General features: G+C 44.9%; 1 protein-coding gene across 1 annotated transcript in view; it reads left to right on the top strand.

Moving 5' to 3' along the window:
- LOC126195650 (probable DNA double-strand break repair Rad50 ATPase) overlaps nt 1-20,294 on the top strand; it is a 178,609-nt gene that overhangs the window by 147,184 nt on the left and 11,131 nt on the right. Inside the window, exon 3 of the mRNA XM_049934275.1 lies at nt 14,535-14,632. Coding sequence (XP_049790232.1) covers nt 14,535-14,632 — 98 coding nt within the window. The remainder of the gene's footprint in view (nt 1-14,534; nt 14,633-20,294) is intronic.

Below are 20,294 nucleotides of genomic sequence, written 5' to 3' on the forward strand. Positions count from 1 at the left end.
CCATGCCCGAGGCAGGATTCGAACCTGCGACCGTAGCAGTCCCGTGGTTCCGGACTGTAGCGCCTACAACCGCACTGCCACCGCGGCCGGCTGATTCACCAAAAAATAGTTAATATACAGTCATGAAATTTCTGGAATATTTTTGTCTAGGTAACAAATTAACATTGCAAGATCACGCGTAAGATATTCCATTGCAAATGTGAAATGCTCGTACATAAATTACCGATGTAACAGCTAGAATGTTGAATGCAAGCATGTAACGTACATGAACTGTCTTGTACAGGTGCCGAATATCAATTGATGGGATGGAGTTCCATCTCTGTTGCACTTGTGTCGGTCAATACTGGGGGGGGGGGTTAATGCTGTTAATGGATGAAGCTGGAATTGCCGTCCGATGATGTCCCATATGTGCTCGGTTCGAGACAGTTGTGAAGATCGAGCAGGCCAAGACATCATGTCAACATTCTGTAGAGCATGTTGGATTACAATGGTGGTATGTGGGCGACCGTTATCCTGTTAGAAAACACCCCCTGGAATGCTGTTCATGAAAGGCAGCACAACAGGTCGAACAGAATGATACCCACATTTGCAGTTAGGGTGCGTGTCTTAAACAAGAGAATCCCCATGCTGTCGTACGAAATCGCACCCTAGATCGTAGCTCCAGGTGGCCCAATGTATCTAGCATGCACACAGTCTGATTGTAGGTCCTCAACTGGTCTCCTTCTAATCAACACACGGCCGTCGCTGGCACCGTGGTAGAACCAGCTTTCATCAGAAAACACAACAGACATCCGTATGCCGCACGGGGTTGCCTCACGGTCTGAGGTGCCTTGCCACGGTTCGCGCGGCTCTCCCTGTTGGAGGTTCGAGTCCTCCCTCGGGCATGGGTGTATGTGCTGTCCTTAGCGTAAGTTAGTTTAAGTTAGATTAAGTAGTGTGTAAGCCAAGGGACCGAAGACCTCAACAGTTTGGTCCCATAGGAACTTACCACAAATCTGCAATCTCCAGACCTCCGCACTGCCCTCCATCGAGCTGTCGCTTGACACCACTGAAGTCGCAAATGGCGGTGGTTTGGGTCAATTTAATGCACGCTACAGGGCGTCTGGCTTCGAACAGCCCTTGTAGTAAAAGGCTTGTAACAGTTTGTTGTCTCGCTGTGGTGCTAAAGCTGCTCAGATCGATACCGCAGATGGAGTACGATGAGCCAGAGTTGTACGCCCTCCTTTAGCGCCAAACAAATGTTCAAATGTGTGTGAAATCTTATGGGACTTAACTGCTAAGGTCATCAGTCCCTAAGCTTACACACTACTTAACCTAAATTATCTTAAGGACAAAAACACACACCCATGTCCGAGGGAGGACTCGAACCTAGGCCGGGACCAGCCGCATGTTCCAGGTAGTGCCACGTCGCCGTCCGCAGCCCCTTACTTACATTCTCGTGACCGTGGGCAGCAGTCATGTACGGTGGCTACATTTCTAGCGCGTCTTTCCGAAATGCTGGAGAAAGAACATCCAGCTTCTCGTAGCCCTATTGCACGACCTTGTTCAGACTCACTGAGTTGTTGATAATGGCGCCTTTAAAGACATCGAATCTCAAAGGTAAATAACGCTCAGACCGTTACAGCTTGTATTTAAAGCAAAACTGATTTGCATCCTCATAATGGCGCTACTATCGCCACTCTTATATGACTGGTGTGGAATCTAAACAATTATCTTTCAGATGCAGAAACAGCTTCCCAACTTTCATTTATCTCGCACCTTCTTGGTGGTGCGATTTTTTTTTCGTCAGTGTAGATGGTCCACAGGTATCATGGTGACTCCAAGTACTACCACAGGTCCCATAGTAGCCCAGGTGAATGATACCACCACAATGTGTTAAAAACACGGTGTATGTTACGATGAGCCGTTCGTCTGTATGACGGTGTATCTGCATACGACCAACGACCATACGTGTCGTGAAACGTGATTCATCCTAGCAGGCGACACCTTTCTGTTGATGCGAGATCCAGTCTCGTTTATTATGTGCCCAATCCAAGAGATACTTATCATATCGTTGTGTCAACACTGGAACAGGTAAGGGTCGTCAGCTGCAAAGCCACACTTTCAACGATATGCCCTGAAAGATGTTCTCCCAAACACTGGGGCCTGCACCAGAACTGAATTCTGTCCTCAGATCTGTCACAGGTTGCCGCCTATCCTGCTCTACAGAACGGCCAAGGCTCCAAACTCTTCGTTCAGTGGTGAGGAGTGGAAGTCTAGCACTTTGTCGCCTACTCGTGGTTACACAGATCTTCAACCGTTTTCCGTAGGTGCTCACGATAGTAGCACGCGAACAACTGACCAGCGTTTCCATTTCCGATACGCTCGTCCCCAGGCGCCGGGTCATCTCTGCCAAAGCCGCATACATCAGTGCATTTCCCCATTAGCGACCTGTACTGGCATTACAGTGATTTCCCAAACGTCCCTGCTCCACATACGTTTTCCTTAATATATCAAGTGTCCGCAAGCCACTAGGCGGCATATAGCCCCGTGGTATGTTCTGATCATAATGTTTTGGCACATCTGTGTATAATCAAGCACACTGGATGCAGCTCCTACCCCGAGAAGAAGCTGCTGGCATAAGAGAAAAAGTTGTGACTGGTCGCATCAAACCAGGCAGAGGTCTGTTGACAAAAAAGTTTTGACAAAAACTGGACTGTTATGATTCACCTGTTAGAGATCTCAAAATTATTTCTTGGGAAACGGGTTTGCCTCTACGGATTCATTTACCAATTGTTGAGATTGACCAAATGTCCCACCGTCATTTTACGTGTAATCCCATGTATTGCATGAGTCACAGCCGCATAATATATGTGGTTATCTTCCGCGCCAGGGAATGTTATCAAACATTGAGCTCATTTATTTACCGACAATTGAGTTACTACCGGTAATTGTCTTGCGGGATCTGTTGAGCCATCTTGTTGAAAATGGACATTATGAAATTTGAATACGAGGACCTTTCAATAAGTGATGCAACACATTTCTTTTTCTGAAAGCAGGTTGGTTTTATTCAGGATTCCAATACACAACATTGTTCTCCATTCTTTTGACTGTTTTTCAACATAATCTATGTACATTGCGACGGGTTACGCCACCTTATTGCGAGGGCCAGTATGCCCACATGGTATAGCTCTTCTGCATCAATCACCTCCACACCATCCACTAACTGCTTCCCTCATATAGCGTCCTTCACATGTCCAAACAGATGGAAACAGAAAGATGCGAGATCCAGGCTGAAGGGTGGATGAAGAACAACAGCCTAATGAAGTTCTGTCAGCTCCTCTCGGGTGCGAAGAATTGTATGAGGCACTGGATCGTCATAGAGTTTGTTTGCATTTTGGAGGCGACGAACACACAAAAGTCGTTTCTTCAGTTTTCTGAGACACAATGTTCAGAGTTCAGAGTTGGTCGTTGCGCCTTGAGGGAGGACATCAAACTCTGACGTCCAGTTGAGCAGCGACGTGTTTAATTGTGATCCGTAGATCACCTCGAATGTGTATACTCACGTTCCAACACTGAAGGAGACACACATGTGTGCAGCCGTCTGACCCGAGGGATATCGGGAAGCTTTGCGCAGCCTTCTTGCGATGATGACAGACGCCTCGGCTAACAACTCACCGTACTTTTGTTCACTTCCAGGTCTCCGTAGACATTATGCAAGAGCCTATGAAGATCTGCGATGCTATGTTTTTCCGTCGAAAGTAACTCGGTGACACCTTTCTACTTGGAAAGTACCTCCGTTACAGAGGCAAGTTTGAAGCCTTGAAGCGGGAATATGCCACGATCTCCCATAGTGAACTCATTTTTTCAACTGAAATTGGCCGAGAAAAAAGTGTTTCATTACTTACTGAACGCCCCTCGTATAACAAGGAAAAGTAGATGTTGCGGCATCTGAACTTATCGAGTCGAGGCGACAAGTCTTTCAGATTCCTCTTCGCCTTTGAATCAGTATCCGATGCCTCCACGTCACCATCATTGTCAGCCGAAGATATTTCTCTTCTCGTTGTTTGAGGCACACAGGAGTATCACGAACTCATCATGTACTTCAATTTATTTCCATACAGAGCCTATCCAGCCACTTAAAAATTCATATTGCTTCTATAGCATTTAGAGGACTACGAATGGTTCACATGGCTCTGAGCACTATGGGACTTAACATCTGAGGTCATCAGTCCCCTAGAACTTAGATTTACTTAAACCTAACCTAAGGACATCACACACATCCATGCCCGAGGCACGATTCGAACCTGCGACCGTAGCGGTTTCAGACTGAATCGCCTAGAACCGCTCGGCCACACCGGTCGGCCAAAGGACTACGTAAATTACGTCTCTTAGTGAATAGAAATGGTAGAATTCCATTTGTGGCACTTCGGATTTACGTAACACTTTTCAACAGTGAAAGTTGGAGCACCTCATAATTATTAAATGCTATCAATCTGCTACCGACAGTAGTGTAAACTGCACATAGTCGCCTACGGTCGGAGAAGTGGTGTAATGGAGAGGATCGTCCGGCATAGGTAACATGACGGCAACATTCTTCGTTTACCTCACTATAATTATAGTCCTTATACCCCACTCAAACGAGTAAATCGTCCCAGCAGGATGAAATATACTCTAACTGAAATAAAATGAAGGTTGATGAGGTTTTAACCTCTTTCCGTCGAACAGATCGTTTTAGACGAAGCACAAGCTTTGATGGCGTAAGGGGGAGAGGGGAGTGCAGAAAGTTGGCCGTGTTCTTTCTCAAGGGTGCAATCCCAGAAACTGCCTTGAATGGATTAGGGAGTAAAGAAAAACAGAATATTGATGGTCATATGTTGATTCGAACTACCATCCTTCCGAGAGATGGCCGTATCGTTCGGCTGACGGGGAGGGAGAGAGAGGGGGGGAAGGGAGGGAGGGACATTTCAAATGAAACGTGACTGGTATTAAGGAGAAGGCGAGAGTTCCAAGCAAATGATAAACAAAATTTCTTCGATGACTTCAAAGGATGTGAGAAGTTTTAATTGTTTTGCACTGATATAATTAAGCTTCGGAGAGTAGCATACGAACTACTTGCTGACAGCATGCAGAAAGTTTGCCAAAGCATTGTCCCTGTGCCATGACTGGAATCCGTGGAATTCTGACAAAGGGCCTAAGCACCTCACTTGCTATTGCGACAGGCGGATAATACCAGCTTAGGATTACAGAAGCCCTAAGAGCGTCTCCTTGTCGCTTGACGCTCTGATGCACTGCCCTCATTTACACACTCTGGTATACATCGGGCATGTCATCGATTTTATACACCCATCCACACACACACAGATAGAGAGAGAGAGAGAGAGAGAGAGAGAGAGGGAGAGGGAGAGGAGAGAGCGGGGGGAATGACGTGAGGAGGGAGAGCACGGCACGTCTCAAATGGTCAACGGGCCTCGTTTGAAACGGAGCGCGTCACTGAAGACATTCCTACTCCAATCAATGATTCGAGGCCGAAAACTTGTCTGGAGATGCCCCAGACAGAGGTGTGATACCAACCGTCGCTCGCCTTACGGCCAACAACCACAAATTATATATAAATATATGGCGTGTGACGAGGGCCTCCCGTTGGGTAGACCGCTCGCCTGGTGTAAGTCTTTTGATTTGACGCCACTTCGGCGACGTGCGCGTCGATGGGGATGAAACGATGATGATTAGGACAACACAACACCCAGTCCCTGAGCGGAGAAAATCTCCGACCCAGCCGGGAATCGAACCCGGGCCCTTAGGATTGACAGTCTGTCGCGCTGACCACTCAGCTACCGGGAGCGGACACCACAAATGGTGATCTGGGGTGTCATTCCTTTTCATCGCAGGACCCCGTTGTTTGTCATCCGCGGCACCCTTGCAACACAGCGCCACGTCGACAATATTCTGTGCCCCGTTTTGTTACCATTCATGGCAACCCATCCTGGACTTATATTTCAGCAAGACAATACCGGCCTGTCTACACTGAGAGGTTCTACTGCTTTGCTTCGTTCTCGTGAAATTCTAAATTTGCCAGAGAGAGAGAGAGATAGAGAGAAAGAGATCTCCAACGTTTGAACATTATAATGTTACGGGGAGCGCCCTCCAGTAGGCTCGTGATTTTGACGATGTAACGTGACAACTGGACAGACGTTGGCACGAAACACCCCCGAAGGACATCCAACAACTCTGTCAGTCAATGGCAAACCGAATTACTGCTTGCGCTAATGACTCGCTCAGTTTGAGCTCTTTGCTTGAATAAATCATGCAATGTTTCAGAAACTGTAATCGTTTATTTGTATTTGTACGTACATGTACGGCCGGCCGAAGTGGCCGTGCGGTTAAAGGCGCTGCAGTCTGGAACCGCAAGACCGCTACGGTCGCAGGTTCGAATCCTGCCTCGGGCATGGATGTTTGTGATGTCCGTAGGTTAGTTAGGTTTAACTAGTTCTAAGTTCTAGGGGACTAATCACCTCAGAAGTTGAGTCCCGTAGTGCTCCGAGCCATTTGAACCATTCGTACATGTACATCACATCTACCGATTTCCGTCCCATTCAGATAATTCCTTGTGGTGCGCCTTTTGTCTGCCTATTGTTGCTGTTGTGCCACCTCGATTGTTTCTCGGAAGTTGTTCATGTTCCTCACTCGCCTTGGCTGATAGCGGGTACCCACGATGACGGAAGCCTGCTGTAGCTGTCAGCTTTATTGAATAAGTCTTCCATATTTCGATTGCTTCACATACTTTCTTTCTATAAATAGCACTTCGTCTGACAAGTATGCAGATGTCACATTCTTGTTGGCACTCAGATACTTCCCATTTTACAATTTGTCCTATATGTGACGTTCGTGGCCTTTTAGGCGTCTTTTTTGCCCTTCCAGTTTCGCCTGTGTATACTTTGCATAACGACACGTCACTTCATATCTTCCCTCAGTGCAGAAACGATCAGGCACGTCATTTATATTGTGTTGACTGAAAAATATGGTCCTTATAGTCCTTGTATTGTTATACCAAAGGAATCTGCCTGTTCTGCCGGTAACTCTAAACATAAATGGTAACCATACAGAGTGCTCAGGAGGTTCCTCGTTTGCTTTCCTATTATTAGTAATTACTATTATTATCACCGCTTCTTATGAATGTCTTACTTATGATGGAAAAGCCGTCACAGCCGTTTGGCATCAATGTTTTAGTACTTAAATGTTGCTCTGATAGTGAGCTTTTACTTTCACTTCTGTAGAATGTACGTGAAGGGAACTTGCTTCTGGGTTGGGTGGTGGTGTGAAGCTGCATCTAGATACTTTATTGTTGGTAGGCAGCACAACAATAATAATGTTGTTAATCCTCTCTCACTTTCAGTACCTGCTTTCAGTATTTATCCAATGAGGACGCCCCACCGGTAGCAAATTGAAATATTTACCGAATAACTTCATTTGTCCCAAAAAATGCGGGAAAATAGCCTATTATAAGTGAACGGCGACACTGTCTTTAGACAGCGTTCAGCCATCCAAGGACACCAGTAGCAGCCTGAAGAAGATCTTAGCAGAGGGATCGACACGTTGGTCATTGAAGAAGATTGAATATGAGTATGACACGATCTGACGACTCGGGTTCATGACAAGAGCGGAGAAAACTTGCAAAGTGACATTAAATGGAAATTATACACTGGTCACTTTGGACCATTTTTCTTCTGACATGTCCAACACACCTACCTGCAAGGTATCGCGTCACGTCATCGCAGATAGCTTTAATTGTTGTTCTATTCGCTGCTCGCTTTCCGCTGGAATAACACAGGCGACTGCGTACACAGGCTCTAATTAACGTCAGTCACACCTCATTGCATGAATTGTTCAGTAATCCACCAAATTAATCTGGTTCAACTGTTAACACACTACACGATATTTCTGTTCTTCAAATGGACTAGAGCCAGTTAGTTCCTGTTCACCGAGATACATTGTTGACACAGGACACACTGAAATGTTCCGGAGCTCCAGATTACTGTCTGAGATCAATAAAACAGCTACTGAACACAGTTCCATGTAATCCTCCCTTCATTCAATTAAACTATCTTATTGGACAAATCGCCCTTGCTCCGATTTCATTTCGCGGCGCTACTCACTGTTGTCCTAAACCCGGCACGCTTGACATCAAATTAGGACGCACTATACTGGGATTTATAGCTTACACCGTGGTAGCGTGTATGCACTTCAAATAAAAATAGTTCCTTAAATGACTTCATATTCGTGGATCCTGCCATTGTTGGGGAGGTGGCGGTGGTCATAATGAAATTTCTTGAATATAACATATTTAATGTAAAAACCTTGTATGGCTAGGCCGCAGTTATCAGTATACAATTACAGCACAATGACTCGTTTCGATTGTTATGGGCACCCATCTTCAGATTTGTAAACAAGTGGAGAAAAATTAGCCGAAGAAAATATTTTACAATAAAACTGGGTATATATCAATATATAACATTTGAACAAATTGTATAAGGAAAGCCAATTCAAATGGTTCAAATGGCTCTGAGCACTATGGGACTCAACTGCTGAGGTCATTAGTCCCCTAGAACTTAGAACTAGTTAAACCTAACTAACCTAAGGACATCACAAACATCCATGCCCGAGGGAGGATTCGAACCTGCGACCGTAGCGGTCTTGCAGTTCCAGACTGCAGCGCCTTTAACCGCACGGCCACTTCGGCCGGCAAGGAAAGCCAATTCCAAAATTAAAAGTAAACATGTAACAGATCCACTTAACAGTAGCGTATAAGTAATATGTTACTGCCTTTAAACTGACAGACATAACGTTCAAATCGTGAAAAAACGGTGAACATGCATCGAGAAACATCATCATCAACTGCAATTAATTGCAGTCATGCAATGAAATGCATTCATATTATGGGACAACAAGACTATTAAAGTATGTAGTTAGAAATTTCATCATGAGGGAGTGAGACTGTAAACTTCAGGTTCACAAAAAAAGTCAAGTGTCATTCTGGTTCCAGGTAAAAATCGCGCTGGTAATAAAAAAAATGGTTCAAATGGCTCTGAGCACTATGGGACTTACCTTATGAGGTCATCAGTCCCCTAGAAGTTAGAGCTACTTAAACCTAACCAACCTAAGGACATGAGACACATTCATACCCGAGGCAGGATTCGAACCTGCGACCGTAGCGGTCGCGCGGTTCCACACTGTAGCGCCTAGAACCGCTCGGCCACTGTGGCCGGCGCGCTGGTGATCATTTTCTTCCCATACTCATACAGCAAATCTGCCGGAAGAGCACAATTCTCATGCAAGCACAAGTATTTCGGAGCAGACCGTTTATCGCACATTGTTGAACATGGAGCTCCACCGCTGACCACCCCTGTGTGTTCACATGCGACCCAACCACATCGTCAATTACAAGGACACGGGACCATAGGGATTCGACAGTTAATCCGTGGAAACGTGTCGGCTCTTCGGGTGAATTACATTTTTGCTACACTAGGTCAACGGTCGTTGAGGTTATGGCGCTCGAAACGTGCAGTGCTTCAAGTACGAAGGCTGGTGGGAGTAGTATTATGCTATGGGCGAGATTTACCTCCGCTTGCATGGGACCTATGGTAGTAATCGAAGAAACGCTGACACCTGTGAACCACCTGAATCCCTTCAAGCTTGATGTCTTCGCCGACGACCCTGTCTCGGAGCCACAATCGTGCTACAGAGGTTCGAGGAGCGTTATAGTGAACTCACATTGACGTCTCGGTGACCAGATTCTCCTGATGTAAATCCTATGGAAGCAGTCAGGGTCGCTATCGGTCGCCATCACCACGTACGCACATCAGCCGCCCGTTATTTACGCCAATTATGTGACTTGTTAGATGACATCTAATGCCATATATCTCCACAGACCTACCAACAAACTATGGGATCCCTCATACGCAGAATAAGTGGTGTCTTTCGATCCAAAGACGTACAAACAAGCTACACTATTGGCCATTAAAATTGCTACACCACGAAGACGACGTGCTACAGACGCCACATTTAACCGACAGGAGGACGATGCTGTGATATGCAAATGATTAGCTTTTCAGAGCATTCACACAAGATTGACGCCAGTGGTGCCACATACAACGTGCTGACATGAGGAAAGTTTCCGACCGATTTCTCATACACAAACAGCAGTTGACCGGCGTTGCCTGGTTAAACGTTGTTGTGATGCCTCATGTGAGGAGGAGAAGTGCGTACCATCACGTTTCCGACTTTGATAAAGGTCGAATTGTAGCCTATCGCGGTTGCGGTTTATCGTATCGTGACATTACTGCTCACGTTGGTCGAGATCCAATGACTTTTAGCAGAATAAGGAATCGGTGGGTTCAGTAGGGTAACACGGAACGCCGTGCTGGATCCCAACGGCGTCGTATCACTAGCAGTCGAGATGACAGGCATCTTATCCGCATGGCTCAAACGGATCGTGCAGCCACGTCTCGATCCCTGAGTCAACAGATGGGGACGTTTGCAAGACAACAACCATCTGCATGAACAGTTCGACGACGTTTGCAGTAGCATGGACTATCAGCTCGGAGACCACGGCTGCGGTTACCCTTGACGCTGCATCACAGACAGGAGCGCTTGCGATGGTGTACTCAACGACGAACCTGGGTGCACGAATGGCAAAACGTCATTTTTTCGGATGAATCCAGGTTCTGTTTACAGCATCATGATGGTTGCATCCGTGTTTGGCGACATCGCGGTGAACGCACATTGGAAGCTTGTATCCGTCATCGCCATACTGGTGTATAACCCGGCGTGATGGTATGGGGTGCCATTGGTTACACGTCTCGGTCACCTCTTGTTCGCATTGACGGCACTTTTAACAGTGGACGTTACATTTCAGATGTATTACGACCCGTGGCTCTACCCTTCATTTGATCCCTGCGAAACCCTACATTTCAGCAGGATAATGCACGACCGCATCTTGCAGGTCCTGTACGGGCCTTTCTGGATGCAGAAAATGTTCGAATGCTGCCCTGGCCAGCACATTCTCCAATTGAAAACGTCTGGTCCATGGTGGCCGAGAACTGTGGTATCGTGTTGAAGCTGCATGGGCCGTTGTACTTGTACACGTCATCCAAGCTCTGTTTGACTCAATGCCCAGGCGTATCAAGGCAGTTATTACGGCCAGAGGTGGTGGTTCTGGGTACTGATTTCACAGGATCTATGCACCCAAATTGCGTGAAAATGTAATCACATGTCAGTTGTAGTATGATATATTTGTCCAATGAATACCCGTTTATCATCTGCATTTCTTCTTGGTGTAGCAATTTTAATGGCCAGTAGTGTATTAAGCATGTGGTCAAAATGTTTTGGCTCATCAGTGTATGTAGATCTTAACGCATCTTTCGTTAGTGGTAGAATAGAAAGTTAGAAAAAAAAATTTTGCGTTGTCAATAGTGTGCAATGCATTAAGAAAGGTTTGTCTCGGGAAAGACACGTTCAGATGGTTCAAATGGCTCTGAGCACTATGGGACTTAATAGCTGAGGTCATCAGTCCCCTAGAACTTAGAACTACTTAAACCTAACTAACCTAAGGAATCACACACATCCATGGACGAGGCAGGATTCGAACCTGCGACCGCAGCAGCCACGTGGTTCCGGACTGAAGCGGCTAGAGCCGCTCGGTCACCGCGGCCGGCTGGAAAGACACGTCACAAATGCAATGGCACGAAGCAGTCACGACTAAAACACACATAAAATCGTAATCAGTTGTCATATTATGTTGTACCATCTTGGATTTCGTAGGCCATCGCGTTTTGCTTTTCATCTTGATCTGTCAGGACCAGGTGACAACTGTACATAATCATTGTTTGAAAGAATGTGGACTTTGAAAATACTACAGTCATTTGCACGTAAAAAGTGCTGACAGTTATGAATTCAGACTACGTAGAAAGGAATATACAGGTAATACTTAAATGACACGTAGCGGTCAGGTAAAGTTCGTCTGCTGTCAAAAAATGTGTGCACAATCCCGACCCATGAATCTGTAACATAAATCTCACATAACAGATTAACGTTTTTCACTAAAAGGATCATGCAATAAACGCAACCACATTTACAAGAAAAGTGATAGTTGTTAATAAATAAGTGACATAGTACGCAGAACCCAATTATACATAACCCTTGTCGTCTCGTAGGTAACAACTGAAGGCCAAGAACAAGAATTCCTCGCTTCTAAACTTCTTTTCTTTTCATTTTCTGTGACATGGTTTTCATGCACAGAAATTATTTCATCGCAAGAGTTGAAAAAAAAGTTGAAAATATCACATCTTTTACAAGAAAAATAATACCTCTTTTCAAGACACGTTTCACTATGTATATGTGATGAAACTTTACTAGTATGTCATTCATATATATTTTATCTCCGTAAAACATAAATGACGAACTTGCACTGAGATGAGAGAAGACGTAGGATACCTCCTAATATCGGGGTCGGACCTCGTTTTGCTCGGCGTTGTGCAGCATCTCGACGTGACATGGACTCCACAAGTCACTGGAAGCCCCCTACAGGATAACTGAGCAGTGCTGCCTCTATAGCCGTCCAAAATTGCGAAATTGTTGCCCGTGTGGTATTTCGTGCATGAACTGACCTCTCGATTATGTCCACAAATGTTAGATGGGAATCATGTCGGGCTATCTGATTGGCCAAATCATTCGCTCGAATTGCCCACAATATTCTTCAAAGCAATCACGAACGATTGTGGTCCAGTGACACGTTTCGAAACTTGTCCATGAGTGGCTGTCGGTAGTCTCCAAATAGCCGAACATAACCATTTACAGTGAATGTTTGACCACAGGACTCAGGCCATTACATGAAAACACATTCCACGCCATTATGGAGCCACCACCAACTCATACAGTGCCATGGCTTCGTGTGATCTGCGCACCCCTCGAACCCTACAATCAGTTCCTACCAACCAAAATCGGAACTCATCTTATAAGGTCACAGTTTTCCAGTAGCCTAGGGCCCAGTTAGTGTGATGACGGGAAAACGAGAGGCGCTGCAGTCGATGTCGTACTGTTCGCAAAGACATTCGTGTCGATCGTCTGCTGCCATAGCCCATTAACGCCAAATTTCGCCGCACTGTCCTAATGTAACGTTCGTAGTACGTCCCACATTGATTACTTTCGATATTTCCGCAGTGTTGCTTGTTTGTTAGCACTGACAAAAAAGTGTTCAAATGTGTGTGAAATCTTATGGGACTTAACTGCTAAGATCATCAGTCCCTAAGTTTACACACTACTTAACCTAAATTATCCTAAGGACAAACACACACACCCATGCCCGGAAGAGGACTCGAACCTCCGCCGGGACCTTAGCACTGACAACCCTACACAGACGCCGCTACTCTTTGTCGTTAGATGAAGGCCGTCGTTCACTACGTTGTCCGTGGTGAGAGGTAATGCCTGAAATGTGGTTTTCATGGCACACTCTTGACACTGTGGATCTCTGAATATTGAATTCCCTAACGATTTCCGTAGTCTCCTAGTTCCAACTACCATTCCGCGTTCAAAGTCTGTCAATTCTCGTCGTGTGCACGTCGGAAACGTATTCACATGAATCACCTGAACACAGATGACAGCTCCGCCAATGCACTGCCTTTTATGTACGCGATACTACCGCCATCTGTATATGTACCAGGTGATCAAAAAGTCAGTATAAATTTGAAAACTGAATAAATCACGGAATAATGTAGATAGAGAGGTACAAATTGACACACATACTTGGAATGACATGGAGTTTTATTAGAACCAAAAAAATACAAAAGTTCACAAAATGTCCGGCAGATGGCGCTTCATTTGCGCCGAATAGCAATAATTAGCATAACAAAGTAAGACAAAGCAAAGATGATGTTCTTTATAGGAAATTCTCAATATGTCCTCCATCATTCCTCAACAATAGCTGTAGTCGAGGAATAACGTTGTGAACAGCACTGTAAAGCATGTCCGGAGTTATGGTGAGGCATTGTCTTTCAGCATCCCTAGAGATGTCGGTCGATCACGATACACATGCGACTTCAGGTAACCCCAAAGCCAATAATCGCACGGACTGAGGTCTGGGGATCTGGGAGGCCAAGCATGACGAAAGTGGCGGCTCAGCACACGATCGTCACCAAACGACGCGCGCAAGAGATCTTTCACGCGTCTAGCAATATGGGGTGGAGCGCCATCTTGCATAAAACCCCATGTCATTCCAAGCATGTGTGTCAATTTTGACCTCTCTATCTACATTATTCCGTGATTTATTCAGTTTTCAGATTTATACTAACTTTTCGATCACCCGGTACAAATCGGCATGCCATGACTCTTGTCACCTGAGTGCATTCGCCCCGTGACGAAAGTAACAAAATGTAGCGGCTGGCGCCATGTCGCGGATGTAAGTGTATAAGCCGATACCCTGTGAAGTGAATACCTATAATGAACCGATCGATACCCCTGACGACGTTACACTGCTCTTTATTGTCCGTCTCGTGTTGCAGCGACGCGCCTGGCGCAGCAGGGCTCTGCGGAGGGCCCGGTGTTCGCCAGGCCGCTGCTGGAGGCAGAGGTCTCGGAGGACGCCGCCCCCGGCACGCTGGTGCTCGCCACCGCTGCCGCCGGCGACGCCGCCGCAGCTGGAGCTGCCTCCTCGCCACAACCGCCCACACAGCGTGGTGAGTCTGTCTAGATCACGCTACATCTCATTCTGGCCTAACAGCAAGACCCACTTGTTGGTAATGTGTAATTTCATACGAGACTGTCCAATACACTGTGTATACCACAACAATCCTACACATCCTATCTGGAAAGTAGAAAAACTGTAAGGTGTCAGGCAAATCCAACACCTTCCATGAAAACCCTGACATGATAAGCAAATCCGGTAGTATGTCACATAGCTCCAAATGAATCCTGACATTAAATTAACCAAAGTAATACGATCAACGAGTGAGCAAATGGAATACCACAAACTAACACAAGGACGCCTAAATGCATGTCCTACCTTCCCACCGTGAAACAGACGCAGTTCCGAGGGGTCAAACGAGAACAGAAGCCGAGAGCAGAATCGTGTAGGCTAGGAGGCCCTACGATAAGGGACGGACACCTACGTCTCCAGCCGACCGCCAGTACCACTCCCAGCCCATGTTAAAAGATAGAGCCCTCCACAAGAACAGTATAGATCTAACAATAACACTAAAAGGGCCACACCAGCTGAAAGCTTTAGCGTGAGACTATACGCGTCTCTGTTACGTTGCAAACATTAAAAACATTGCCATACAATGAAAAGTATAACGTTTCTCATTGGATAGACAGAAGTTCTGTTGGCGGAGCTTAAGGTTAACATTGACACCCTGATTGGTCAGTTGAAAACACAGCCAGATAGCTTTTCTAAAACCAACTTCGGTAAATTGTAGTAAGGAGAAGTTAGAAGGAGTTGCTTCCGAGACGGCGAGGTGTGTGGAGCTGCGCCGCCCGCCGCCCCCCTGACGCTGCCTAACCAACGACAAGGTAATGAACGCATGCGATGCCGCATGAGAGCGCGTAAGCCTTCACTCAGAACTGCAGAAGTCTCATCTGTTACATCCCCTTTTTGCGTAATACTAGTGTCGATCGTCAATTAATGATTGAGAAGCCACATCAGCCACTGTAATTTACGACAAATTAAATAAACAATTAAAGATAATTGAGGGTCACTGTAGACTATTTTGATAGTTTTCTCTTTTATGAAACTTAACTTAAACCTAGATTATAGATGTGATATGTCATAGGTCATCCTTCGATCCATTATAGAACTTGGTAACCCATTCAGGGAATATTTGTTCACACTTTTGTTGAACGCAGTTGGTTTTTATCATCCTGTATTAAACTATTTCCTTTTATCAATAGTGCAATTTATAAACAATGTTTTGTGAGTAGAATAAAATTTCCAATGGTAAACTTAACTGCTTTTTCGACGTTATTTTACCAGCTAACTAAAAGTAGGAAAGCCTTGAACCCCTTCCACTAAATTTAGTTAGTATTAAGATTCTTTTACAGGGAGTGCAGTGGAGCTGACGCTGGAATCATTAAGTATTTGATTATATCATCGCTAGTCTCACTGAACCCTTCTGAACTCTACATGTCATGTGTGGTCTGGCGTCTCCTTACCAGCAACAGGTCCCAGGTTCAAACTAGTCAATTCCCTAAAAAAACACGCTCAGAGCGTCGTTGCGCGAAAGTGGTAGGGAGACACGACTTAGAACAGACAGACACCACGCAGAATTTTAGAAAACATCGTCCTTCACTGTCAACAAACAGGAGGAAAGATGAAAATCTGACTGCAATCATGTAAAGTGAAGAGTATCACAGGATTCTCTTCTAGGTCTGTTGCTTTTCTTGGTTTTAATTTTAGTTTTAGTTATGTCATGTTCCTGTACATGATGGGCGTATGGGAAGGCGGGGGGCGTTATGAAATGAATCGGGTAATTTTTAGATAAAGGCCATTTATTGGCGAAAGCATGTTGAAAGGGGTTACATAGGCCTAGGGAGGTGAGGGTGAGCCAGAGAGTAGAGTTTGGCGAAACTTAGTTCGCAAAGCTAACCAAAGCGGTTGTCTGCCAGAACTAAGTCCACAGTGCCGCAGCAATGTTCAGTGCTAAAGGGCGCGCATCCGACTCGCGGGTGAGCAAGAATACAAGAGAGCGGGCCCGGCGACGGGCGGCCGGGTATATTCGACGCACCACGCGGCTTCCTCCGCCCTTATTGGTCGGGATCGAGAAAACCGCGCGGGTGGCATGGAATTTTCCAGAGCATCGCCTGCTAAGCGACCCCTGGGGCGGCTTTACCTCGTAAGCACATGAGAGAGGCGCGTGGCCGAGGTGCCCTTCCACGGTGCTGACTTCCTGTTGCTAAACTGTGGGACGACAGAATTTACAGGCAGCTAACATTGCCGACCGTTTGGAAGCTCATATAATAAAGTAAAATCCCCTATTGTCTGGCTCATCCTTTACATTGCGTAGATCATTTTCCCGATTGTTTTATCGATATGATGTGGAACAGGTCAAATTACAAGATATATATACACACACACATGAATAGTGCTAATATTAATATTACTGAAATTTTTTTAGTTCTACGCATGCAACTACATTTAGAGGTACAATTTTTTTTTTTACCATTTCTGAAAGAGAAACTCGTCCATGGAGTAGGAGGAGTTGCCCAAAAGAAATGATTTTAAGCTAGAATTAAAACGTGATCTGCTACCTGCCAGGCACTTTATGTTGTTGGGTAAATGATGAAAGATTTTTGTTGCTGAATAATGTACTCCTTTTTGAGCAACTGACAGCTTCAGTACCGGATAGGAAAGGTAATTTTTCCCCTCTAGTGTTGTACGTATGAACATGACTGTTCTTCGCGAACTGAGATGGATTATTTGTAACGAATTTCGTTAGTGAACATATGTACTCTGATGGTGCAATTAAAATACCTAACTCCTTGAAAAGGTGCCTAAATGACGTCCTTGGGTGAACGAACACCACTAATTATTCTCACTGTTCTCTTTTGTGCAATCAGTACTTTATGTCTAAGTGGTGAGTTAGCCCATCAATGATTTGCCGCTAAACATGGTGGATCACTCAAAAAAATTTCTCTTGTACAAACGTTACTGTAAGATACGTGGAATGCAAATTAATGCTTAAATGCAACGAAGCACAGTGCATACAGTGAAACTTGTCCGCCACATTTCTAACTTTCGCTACTGAATGCTTTCGCGTATTGTTAACTCTCAGATACACTACCAAGATGTAGTCTGTGACGGTCTATTGATTTGTAGAGCCATAACTGTCTATTGAACGTTCGGTAAGGAGGTAGAAGACACACTCTGAGTTTCAAGTTCTGCAGACCATTCAAATACGAGCGCGCCTCATCCCAAGTGAGGGACAGTGTGTTTGAAAGGGAATCTATTGCATAAACTGAAGGTGTAGAATGGAAAAAAGAAAGAAAAAGTAATGACCTAATGAGAGCAGCTGCATTGGGACTTTATGCAGAATCAGCGGACGTGTGAATAATGTTCGCTGGACCTGAATCTTCTGCTTATTAGGCAGTTTCATTAACCACTGCAACATCAGTACACAGTGTTTATCGCAAAATGCGCGGACTATTTCGGCACGCTCGCTGACCGATTCATACTCCCACCTAGCGCTACCTGTCCGCAATCCCCGTCCATGGCCTCCATACTCGGTAATTTTAGATGGCCACTGGGGATAGAACGTAAATGTGCACCTGCTCTGAAGGTTGTGGATTAATTGTCCAACGAGGCGAATCAGGTACATGAATGTGTGGTATCTGTTCTTTCTGGAAGACACCACGAATTCATTTAAAGCGAGTCTAGACTAGTCTAGTGTGGTCTCGTCTATTTACTTGCTTCGGTCCTCGGTGGTGAGTGGGACACTGCAGCATTATAAGATTCAATATGGTTGTGCAGAATTTGAGCAAATTTCTAACCAGAAACTGCTGCTAAATCGCATATATCATGCAGTCAATGCGTGACTATTTTTTGGTTCAAATCGTAGGGTTTGAAGTGGAGATTTTCATGGAATATTTCAGGACTTTGCGTGCTGAGATATTACTTTTTGGCCTTCTGAAGAAGTTGGTTTTCTATGCACAGTAAAGAATCCGATTTCTGTTTATCCATCCGAGTACTACGACATTTAAACTTACCACATCCCCAGTCAATGAGGTGCATTCAATATTTCTCGAAATGTACTTAAAAGATTTGCTTTTGTTTCAAGATTTCACGTATTGTATCTTTTTGTACCAAGCGTTTTGTGAGTTGATGTTGTGTGTACCATCGTTCCTTAACTGCACTTTGGGCGTACTTATATGCTTTTGCATGCTTTTCTACCCAAACATTTTCACAGTCATTAAACTTCGTGGCCATAATTTGCCTATTCTGACGAGTTTATGCCGAGATGCACTTTGTGATCAGTACAAACCATTCTATGTAGAGCGCATTTTTCCATCAGCAGAGACAATAGTTTACCTAGTTGGTTCTACGATCAGCATCAAATTATTCAGCAAGCGCGGTGAACAAGTGACAGTCTTCCTGCGCATGCTTTTCAGAAGAGAAGGTAAGACAGGCTCTGACGGAGCTGGCGGAGTTTTAGTTCACGATTCCGTATAGTGTGTGACATCTTTACATCTTGCATTTGCGAGTTACGCTGAAGACTGGGCGCAGCATGCTCCTTGAATAAAATGGAGCTATATGCACCTTTGCTTACATGTTCCTCATGTTTGTTACGAGTACTCACGTTAAAGCAAAACAATTAAATATTTCCTATGACCATTGTAAATACGTTGTGCAAGGTAATTATCTCCTGTTCTAAGTCATATTTTATTAATATTGCAGTAATATCGCGTTATTAGATAAATTCACAACCCTAAAAATTGTGTACGAGAGGGCATTTCAATTTAAGGCATATTTCTGCCTTACTTTTGTTTGCTACCTGTTTTCAGAATTCGAGAGAGAAGTTAAAAGTGTCAGGTACGGTCCTGTAAAGGCGAAAGCATTGTGCGGGAATTGAATGCTCCTACCTTAGCTATAAGATTGGTTTACCTGTTTCCTTTGCTTACTTTCACTTTATCACCTGGTATTGTGTTACATTGTGAGGCAACTCGCCCCATTCGACAAGAATTTCTTACAGGTTAGCCCGGAAATGGGTGGTCTGAGTGACTTACGGTGAGGAGTTTGTTGTAGGCCGTTGTTCTGGCGTCTCGGAATTCTAACCCTGCCATCCCCGTACTTACATTCAGTCATGGGATTTGTTGTTGACAACACTGACTCATTCTGAGGTAACTCCAACACTCATTCAGTGAACACTAGACGGGAGTAACACTTGGGTAAGACTCCTCTAACAACTGTACAAACACGGTGTCTGGTATCAGGCTATTTCTTTTATTAACCACTGTACAAAGAGATCTGCCTCCACGAATTCTTCTCCTGTGCCAACCTCTTCATCTCAGAGTAGCCATTGCAACCTACATCCTCAATTACTTGCTGGATTATTTCCGCCTCTGTCTTCCTCTACTGTTTTTACCCTCTACAGCTCCCTCTAGTACCGTAGCAGTTATTTCCCGATGTCTCTCCTTTCTTCTTTTCAGTTTTTTTTCATATATTCATTTCTTCGTCGATTCTACGGAAAACCTCCTTACTCTGCATCTTACCTGTCCACCTAATTTTCAACTTTCTTCTGTAGCACCACATTTCAAAGGCTCAGATTCTCTTG

The sequence above is a fragment of the Schistocerca nitens genome, chromosome 7 (assembly GCF_023898315.1).
Source record: "Schistocerca nitens isolate TAMUIC-IGC-003100 chromosome 7, iqSchNite1.1, whole genome shotgun sequence".
Classification (NCBI taxonomy): domain Eukaryota; kingdom Metazoa; phylum Arthropoda; class Insecta; order Orthoptera; family Acrididae; genus Schistocerca; species Schistocerca nitens.